Below are 10,228 nucleotides of genomic sequence, written 5' to 3'. Positions count from 1 at the left end.
ACTACTCAAACTCCCAAAATAACCATTTTGCCACTAGGGCCACCCTTTAACACTTGTTCTAAACCAAGGGCCAAAGATGACATAATTAAAATCCAAGGGATGAATTGAAGTTACTTGAAAGATAGGGTGTTACATAAACCAGACATCTCTGTCTGAAACCACCGAAATCGGCACCTCATACCGTGCCACAACCTCCCTGATATACACCTCAACCAATTTCTCACCAGAAATACTCTCTTGAATCGGGATGAAATACACGCTCTTGGCCAACCGATCCACGATGAACCAAATTGAATCCACTCCACGCACAGTCCGAGGCAACTTCATGATGAAATCTATGGTAATCTCATCTCATTTCCATACGAGGATATTCAACTGATGCATCTTGCTGTGAGGTCACTGATGCTTGACCTTGACTTTCCTGCAAGTTAAGCACCTATCCACGTACCAAGCCACATCCCGCTTCATGCAGGGCCACCAATAGTCGGGACGAAGATCTCTATACATCTTCATCGCCCCGGGATGAATGGAGAACCTAGACTTATGCATCTCTTCCATCAGAACCTGACACACACTGCCCCAATACGGAACCCATACCCTCTGATGAAGAGTCAGCAACCCACAACTATCATAATAGAAGGAAGCCACCTGACCCAAAGTACGCTCATTCTTCCGATGCTCTTCCTTCGTAGCCTCGATTTGAGCCTCACGAATCCGCTCCAATAGCGGAGTAATCACTGTCATCCTCAAACATATATCCTTGATTGGAGCCGCGACCACCTAATGGTTGAGAGCATCGGCCACCACATTGGCCTTCCCCGGCTGATAAAGGATCTCACAATCATAATCCTTCACCACATCCAACCACCGATACTTCCTCATGTTCAGATTTGGCTGATCCATCAAATACCTCAGGCTCTTGTGATCTGTGTAAATAATATAGTGGACCCCATAGATGTAGTATCGCCAATTCTTGATGGGAGAAAACCACTGCCCCTAACTCCAAATCATGCGTCAGATAGTTTACCTCATGAGGCTTCAGCTGCCTCGAAGCGTAAGTGATCATGCGACCCCTCTGCATCAACATTACCCCTAAACCCGTGATCGACGCATCACAATAAAGCACAAAATCCTCAACACCCTCCGACAGGGTCAAAATCGATGCCTCGCATAACCGCTGTCTCAAAGTCTCAAAAGATGCCTGCTGCTCAGGCCCCCAGCAAAATGTGACCGTCTTCTTTGTCAACTGAGTCAGAGGAACTGCTATCTTGGATAAATCCTGGATAAATCTCTAGATAATAACCTACTAACCCAAGGAAACTCCGAATCTCAGATGGAGACCTAGGAAGCTCCCATCGCATCACAGCCCCAACCTTGGCCGGATCGACCAGAATACCATTATGGTAGACAAGGTGCCCCAAAAACTGCTCCTCGCGCAACCAGAACTCACACTTGGAGAACTTTGCGAAAAGTCTCTCCCTCCTCAAAGTCTCCAGCACCTCCCTCAGGTGCTCCTTGTGCTGCTCCTGGGTCTTGGAATAGACCAGGATATCATCAATAAATACAATCACAGACCGATCTAACATCGGCCTGCACACACGGTTCATGAGACCCATGAACGCGGCTGGAGCAATGGTGAGCCGAAAGGTATCACTACGAACTCGTAATGACCATAACGAGTCCGGAAGGTCGTCTTCTGCACATCCTCATCTCTAAACCTCATCTGATGATAACCCGAACGCAAATCAATCTTGGAAAACCAAGATGCACCCTGGAGCTGGCCAAACAGATCATCAATCCCCGAGAGTAGATAACGGTTCTTCACCGTTACCTTATTCAGCCCCCGATAGTCAATCCACATACGATGAGACCCATCCTTCTTCTTCACAAACAAGATCGGTTCTCCCCATGGCGAACTGCTCGGTCGAATGAATCCCTTGTCTAACAGCTCCTGCAGCTGTGTAGACAACTCCTGCATCTCGGGAGGAGCCAACCGATACGGTGCTTTGGCTATCGGAGCCGCACCTAGAACCAGATCAATCCTGAACTCAACCTGCCTCTCCGGAGGAACCCTAGGAAAATCCTCGAGAAACACACCCGGATACTCCCGTACAATAGGCACATCCTCCACAGTCTCCTTACCCTTATCATGGGTATCCATAACATAGGCGACAAATCCGGAACAACCCTGCTGAATATAGCGTCTGGCCCTCGCTACTGAACACAAGATCGGCCCACATTGAGCTCCCTCTCCCTGAACCACAAACTCTCCCCCACTTGGGGTTCGAATCTAAACTAACTGCTGCTCACAATTGATCACTGCCCCATTGGGGCTCAGCCAATCCATACCCACAATAACCATGTTCCCACGCAAATGAATGGGAACCAAATCAATAGGATACTGCTCGCTGAACATCTGAAGAATACAACCCCGATGAACCCTCGCTACCCGGACAGATCGATCATCTGCAATCTCGACATCTAGATGACAATCCAGCTCCCCCGGAGCTCCAGAAAACCTCTTGCTAAGAGCAAGCGATACAAAGGATCGGGTATCCCCCGAATCAAACAATACCAAAGCAGAAATATTGTTCACAAGGAACGATCCCGTCACCACATCAGGTGTCGCGCGAGCCTCCACGTCCGTCAATTGAAAAGCCCTGCTCTTCACCACAGGTGCATCCGCCTTGCCCTGGTGGCCGTCAGTGATCCGTAGAGTCGCAGGAGCAGGTGCTGACACCGGCCCTGCTGAAGTCAAACTAGGACATTGGGCCTTCTTGTGGCCCCACAGATTGCAATGAAAGCAAATCAGATCAGATATCAGGGTGGTGGTAGTGGTAGCAGTACAATCCCTGCTAATATGACCCATCCAACCGCACTTGAAGCAGCCAGAACCACCCACCCTGCACGCCCCATCATGTATCTTGTCGCACTTGCCACAACGGCTCCGACCCTACTGGCCTCTCGACCTGGAATCAAACACCTTGGGCCTCTTTCCCGATCTCCCTGAAACCTAAGCCTGATCCGTCTTCCTCTTCCTTTCCATCTCAATATCAATCTCTTTCTCTCTGGCTCTTGCTATCATATCCTCCAGTGTCTTGCAACTGGATCGGCTCACAAACTGCCGTACATCGCTCCTCAACATCTCGTGATAACTCGCCTTCTTCATTTCCTCGTCCGCCACATACTACAAAACCAAAAGCGCCCTCTCACGAAACATCGCGATGATCTCAGCCACCGTCTCAGTAGTCTGACGGAGATCCTCAAACTCCCGCGCCAACTGCTGCACCTCAATCACTGATGCAAAATCATCCCATGACATGGACTCAATCGCCTCGCATCCCAAGGCATGTCCCACCTTATCCCACCAGTCGCGTGACCTGTCCTTCAGAATACATGAAGCAAGTCTGACCTTTGCCCCCTCGGGGAAACTGCTGGTACGGAAAGCGTTAGCAACATCCGCTAACCATCTCCTACTCGTTTTCGGATCCTTCTTCCCGTGGTAATCCAGAGCCCTGCATGCTCGGAACTCCTTGAAGGTCAATGAACGCATCCCTATCAGGGCCACCATCTCAGAACGAAAGAGCTCAAACGCTCATCCAAAATATCCAGAATTCCTTCCTTGACTGTACCAAAGATCACAGGAATCTGCTCAAGAATGCAACACATAATTTTAGACGAAATGAACTCTCGCGTCTGATCATCCAGTTGCTCGGCTCCAGAACCTGAGCCTGAGCCCTCACCCGCACCAGAACTTCCAACCGGTCTACCTCGCAGAGTCACCATACTGAAAATAGACCATATAAACCATCAGAACACGAATCAAAATATATATATCGAGGGATCTCTTACTCTACAAGCTTCCTGGTTTCATCGCAACTCTCCTTGACTCGAGTACGGATCCTCTGCTTCCAGTATTACGGGCCCATACTACCTTCCACATCTATCCGTACTTTCCTCATGGATTGCCTTGAATCCGCCAAGTCACTCTTTATCTATACAATTAACCTCATCAAGATAACGCTCCCAACACTAAATCTCTTCTTAGGTTTTCCTAGGGTAAGCTCCACATCACTCCCCGCCATCAGTTGCAGAAGGAACTCCTACTAACTTCCTCTAACTAGCTCACGAATACAATTACATATCACCAAAACCAGATAATTCTTCGAATGAGCGGTCTCACACTACAACGGTTGGACTCAAACAAGAGCTGCGCAATAGAGTTAAAACCTAACCTTCTAAAATTATTTAGTTTCAGTAATATGTAACTTAACATATTCACTTACTAGTTAGCTGATGTTAGTGAGAACTCCTAAAAGCACAAAGCAAGTAGCATTCAAGCATCAATTAATCAGAACCAAGCACAACCTAATCAGGCCATCCTATCATTGACTGATCAGTACTAGCATGCAAGTCTACAAGCTCATACAATAGGCATACAAAGGCATCCCTCCTAGCATTCTATCATACAAATCTTGAGCCCTAACTAGCATGCGATTCACAGATTCACAAATCAAATCATATCAAATAACATGTATGGGTATTTTGGGAAAACTTACTTGAGCTCGGTCGATTGCATGCACCACACCCTTTCTTGTTTTAGAAAACCCTTTTCAAAAAAAACATTTCCTTTTTGAATTTTTTACCAAACCCTCAGTTTGAGTTCAGACACACCTGAGAGTATATATGAATCCCTCAAACTAAGGCTCTGATACCAACTTGTAACGTCAAAAAAATAAGACCCAAAATTTTTCATTTTTAAATTAATAAAACAATAATCCAAATCATTGTCATAAAACCAAGGTGAATCAAGTGTATCGATACATCATAAAATATCAGAGTAAATCACAAAATACGGAATGAGATGATGTGTGCTCTGCAATTATCCCGGGCTCTTCCCCTTCGAACCAGAAGTAATTGAGACATAAACTGAAAACTGTAAGCACAAAACTTAGTGAATTCCCCAAAATATCGCATACCATACATAATAAACACATAATGGGCCCCGCCCGGCATCGGGCCCCGCCCGGTATACAATTCTGTCAGTCATCAAGCCCCACCTTACATCGGGCCCCACTCGGTAAACATATAAACATATAAACATACATACACATGCGATATTCAGAAAGACAATAGCATACAGTACAGTCATCAGGCCCCACCCGACATCGAGCCACGATCAGTATACATACCAACGCATACACATGCAAGAGGTACATAAACATCTAGCATCCTAACCTAATAAACCATGGGCCGAAATTGGTGCCTTCGAACCGTTAAACATAGTGAGGAAACTCACCTCAGACTGCTGAATCTCACAGATAAATCTCTGGTTGCTGGTCCGATATAGTAGCTTGCTTCAGTTTTTTGGTGTCGTTTGTTGATGATCGTAAAGGAATGGGTTTCCAGGGAAAAGTAGAGGAGGTATTTGATGATTCTAGATTCGGTGGGGATGGTGTGAAGTAATATAATGCTAAGAAAAAAAAAGCTCAATTTTTTAATTAAAAAAATTTAACAGATGGACGGTTAGATTTAATGGTATAAGGACCAAAACCATAGTAACATGAAAGCGTATGGACAATATTGCGGTAAAATGAAATTTGGACCAAATGTATTAAAGCTTTGCATTTATACCACAATTTTTATATTTGGTGTTAGTTCGTGGCTTCAACATTCAGTCATTCTTTTGTCGATTATGTTAGATTGGTAGGTTTCATATAATCTTCTCTCCCATGTTGATTGTTGTTAATTACATTATTTTAAAAATCCAAATTTTTTAAAATCTTGACAACGCATTCGGTTAGATTCCCCGTCAATTGCAGGTTTAATTCCATCATTTTATGATACATTATATATTCGCTTATTCTTATAGGTATTGTCTTTTTTATGCAGGATGGGCACGAGAATATTTAACACAACCGTTTCTCCAACATCCTAGATAAAAGTTCCAACTAAAAAAATGAAGAAAGATTCTCTTTACAACTGCACACACCATCTGTTTGCCTCATTTTTTTTCTAGATTTTTACATTTGGGTGTCAAGAGTATGCAACAGTCTCATAATTCTTACATGAATTTAAAAAAATAAATACTTTTCTTCTTAAACTGATTTCTTTATTTGATTATGAAGAGTACTTTTCATTTTTTTTTCTAGACTTTTACAAGGCTCAAGCTCAAGAGATTAAGTTTTCTCAAATGATTTAATGTTTGGTTTGTATGGTGTTTTTAAATAATAGAGCATTCTACTTTCATTTTAATGTTTAGTTTTCTGTAATTTGGATCCTTTTCTCTGGAAAGGGAAATGTCCTTTATTTATTTTTTTGGGTTCCCAATCACTTGGTATAATTTTAAGCATCACAATACCAATGTACACGTTTGTAAATGAGCGAATTGCAGAGAATAACAACATACATTATTGTGCCTACAAATTCAGACAATGTATTATAGTTTCACACAAAAGCAACACATTCTAAACACCCCCCCCCCTCCAACGCGGGGGGAACACTTCTAGTTTGTTATTCTAATTGAAACATGAAGATACAATAATTTCTTCTAATTTATTAGTTGATATATATATATATATATATATATATATATATATATATATATATATATATATATATATAATTGGTTGGTATGGTACAACCATGATATTCAAAATTTTATACCGTTACCATACCAAGACTACTTAATTGGCATGATATTATCAGCCAAATATATTGGTTACCAAACAAGTTGGCTATCAATTTTATTGGTTTGGTTGGTAACATGTTGGTTGGTTGTCCGTGGTACATATTTGTCAGCCCTAATTTGGAGCCAGAATTGTAATCCGCATTTAATTATTAAGGATTAACACTTTAAAATGAAGCGTATGAACTCGTTTGTGAAAATTGGATCTAAATCACTTAGATCTATATTCTTAGCTGGTAAATCATTGGACCGGTGAAATTAGGATGTTAATTAGTGTTTAAAACAAGTAAACGAATGTTAGTAATCATGCAAAGTCATTAGGAGTTGAAGGAAGGGTTTAGAACTGATTTGACATGTTTTAGATGCTTAAAACTCGATCGAGTGGAATAACAATGCAAATTCCACTTGAGTGAGTAATCATTTGTTAAGGAAAAACTTAAGTTCTTAATAAAAGGTCCAAATCAACTCTACTTTCTTTCAATAAATTCATATGATCTCATGGATCATATGAAACGGTTAAAATAAAAATCAACTCTACTTTCTTTCAATAAATTCATATGATCTCATGGATCATATGAAACGGTTAAAATATGTTTTTTAGAGAGATAGAGAGTAAATTGTATGGTTTGTAAAAAATTATAAATAGGGTATAAATAGTTTTCAACTTGTATCACTAATCTAATCTAAACATGTAGTTTACTCTACTTTATATTATAAGGGGGTTTAATGGAAGCTTTAAAAATATTTGATTGAATGTGATGTACAGCAATTGCACACCAACTCCCCATATTATATAACCCATGATCTTTCATTAGATACAAGTATACAAGTACGAGGGGATTATATATTGTTACAATTACAGCTCACCTCCATTCGATATTTCCGGCAGAAAGTAAGGGTGGATGGACGCTTCAAGAAACGAACCCGGCACCCGGTCCATGTTCTCTAGCCGGAGGAAAAGCAACTACGACCCCAAAACCGGGATCTACCACTCCCTCATTCGGCTCGAAGGAAGCCACAAAATCCCTACTACGGCCAACCTTGACACAGCTACCTTTGTGTTATCTCAGTTCCCGAGTCTAGACCAATCCGACATGAAGGTCGCGCTTATAGACTCCGCCACGAACCGCCGACTCACTTACAGGGAACTCCGACGATCAATCCACTCGTTAGCAGCCGGGTTATACCAAAGATTCGGCGTCCGAAAGGGCGATGTGATCTTTGTTTTGTCATCGAATTCAATCATCTATCCAACCATATGTTTAGCCATACTCTTGGTTGGCGGAGTTCTTACAACGTCTAATCCAATCAACACAGAATCAGAGATAACCAAACAAGTACTCGATTCCGGAGCAAAACTAGCTATCGCTGCTCCTGTCGCGATGCATAAACTACTCTCGACTGGAATTCCTACCATCGTCACTACTCGTGATCCGTTAAACACCAATGAAGTCTCTGTGGAAGAATTGATCGATTCATGTGAGTCGATGGAGTTGCCGGAAAACAAGCAGACCCAGTCAGACATGGCAGCCGTACTGTACTCGTCGGGGACGACGGGGACGAGTAAAGGTGTGATACTAACACACGGGAATCTTATCTCTACGATAACACTACTCAAATGGGCTGCTGAAACAACATCAGCCAAAGATGATATCTTTCTGTGTTTTATACCCATGTTTCACATCTACGGTTTAGTATTTTTTGGCCTGGGATTGCTATGCGCTAACACCACAACAGTGTTGATGAATCGATTCGAATTACAATCCATGTTAGAAGCAATACAAACTCATAAAGTCAATAACATTCCAGCAGTTCCTCCTGTTATACTTGCAATGGTGAGGTACAATGGAGGTGGATATGACTTGTCGTCTTTGAGAAGTGTGGGTTCAGGTGCTGCACCCTTGAGCAAACACGTGGCTACTAGGTTCAGAGAAAAGTTCCCATGGGTTGACCTAAAGCCTGGGTATGGGCTGACCGAGAGCTGTGGGGCAGCTGCTTTCTTTGTTTCTAGTGAAGAAGCCATAGCTCGGTCGGCCGCTTCAGGAGGTTTGTTTCCAAGTTTTTCTGCGAAGGTTGTTGATTTCGAGTCAGGGATTGCTCAACCTCCTTATAGCGAAGGTGAGATATGGTTGAAGGGGCCAACTGTGATGAAGGGTTATTTAGGAAACGAGGCTGCAACTTCTGCCACCATTGTTTCAGGTGGGTGGTTGAGGACCGGTGATCTTGGTTACTTTGATGAAGATGGTTATCTTTTCATCGTTGATAGGATCAAGGAGCTCATAAAACATAATGGGTATCAGGTAGCTCCCGCAGAACTGGAAGCGATACTACTAAATCATCCTCATATACTTGATGCAGCAGTTATTCCGTGAGTTCATTGATTTCAAAAAGCGTTTATGTTTGTGTGTAAGTGTAACAAAATTCAGTGAGATTATAATCTTCATAATTAATTTTGTAGACTTGAAAATGAAGATGCCGGAGAGGTACCAATGGCGTACATAGTTAGGGCAACTGGTTCGGAACTCAGTGAAGAGCAAGTCATGCAATTTGTTGCTGGCCAGGTTTGTATATACACTTTTGTTTCTTCTTAACTCATCCAAGAGAAGTGACATGTGTACTAATTAATGGTAGTTGATTGTATTTACAGGTGGCTCCATACAAGAAGATCAAGAGAGTAGCTTTCATAAACGAAATACCAAAGTCGGCTGCTGGCAAGATTCTGCGAAAAGATCTAATGGCTCAAAGTAAACAGACCATTAAATCCAAACTGTAACAAATTAAGATAAAATGATACAACCATGCCCCAGCTGGTTCACGATTAGCAGATCATAGAATATATGTAAATATTTAGCTGAATATTATTCAGTCGAATATCAATGAAATAAGCAAGGTGCATGATAAAACATGTTAGTCCTTCTGTCGGTTTTATTTGTATAAAATATAGACATGATTTCGATTTAATTGTAGAGATATAGTATTTTGATTGGTTTTATTTCTATAAAAACATCGGTCCCCCAAAAATTATAAAGGTTTGACTGCTGAAGATGAACCGTGAGTTGAGGAAAGGATTGTCCTATAGTAATGATAGGGATAATAAGTAATAACCTTACCTTAGGTAACTCTGAAAAAATGAATTAAAATGGTAGTATATTTCTTATTTTGTCACATTTAGTCCTTAATATTTTTTTTTCATTTTTAGTCCTTAATATTTTTTTTTTCACATTTAGTCCTTAATATTTTTTTATTGCAAAATAAGTCTTTGTTGTTTTTGTACACATTCAGTACTTATGACCGTTTTTTTAGGTTTTTCTTACAACATCCTACGCGGGACAATCATTAATAAGGTGTTCGGAGATGTTCATGCTTATGGTCATCGTTGTCTCGGCTGCTTGGTTGCTTAGTTCTTTTGGTTTGACTTAGGTCTTGTGTTTTGCACGTCAAAACTTCTTCAAACCATTACATATTTTAACGATCTTTATATCTGTAACATCCCGATTTCCAGATATGAGATTTATTCCATTTATGCATGATTTCCCTTTG

General features: G+C 41.5%; 1 protein-coding gene across 1 annotated transcript; it reads left to right on the top strand.

The window, feature by feature from the left end:
- Window positions 1-7,529: 7,529 nt before the first annotated feature.
- On the top strand, window positions 7,530-9,649 carry LOC145132810 (putative CoA ligase CCL5). Its single transcript, XM_079067722.1, has 3 exons — window positions 7,530-9,056; window positions 9,147-9,249; window positions 9,336-9,649. The coding sequence occupies exons 1-3, from the start codon at window positions 7,591-7,593 to the stop codon at window positions 9,459-9,461; spliced, it is 1,695 nt and encodes a 564-aa protein (XP_078923848.1). The 5' UTR covers window positions 7,530-7,590; the 3' UTR covers window positions 9,462-9,649.
- Window positions 9,650-10,228: the final 579 nt, after the last annotated feature.

The sequence above is a fragment of the Lactuca virosa genome, chromosome 8 (genome assembly GCF_052849685.1).
Source record: "Lactuca virosa cultivar CGN04683 chromosome 8, Lactuca_virosa_CGN04683_v6, whole genome shotgun sequence".
NCBI classification, from domain to species: Eukaryota; Viridiplantae; Streptophyta; class Magnoliopsida; order Asterales; family Asteraceae; genus Lactuca; species Lactuca virosa.
Note: the sequence above shows the minus strand (reverse complement) of the source record. Positions and strands in the feature narration are given on the sequence as shown.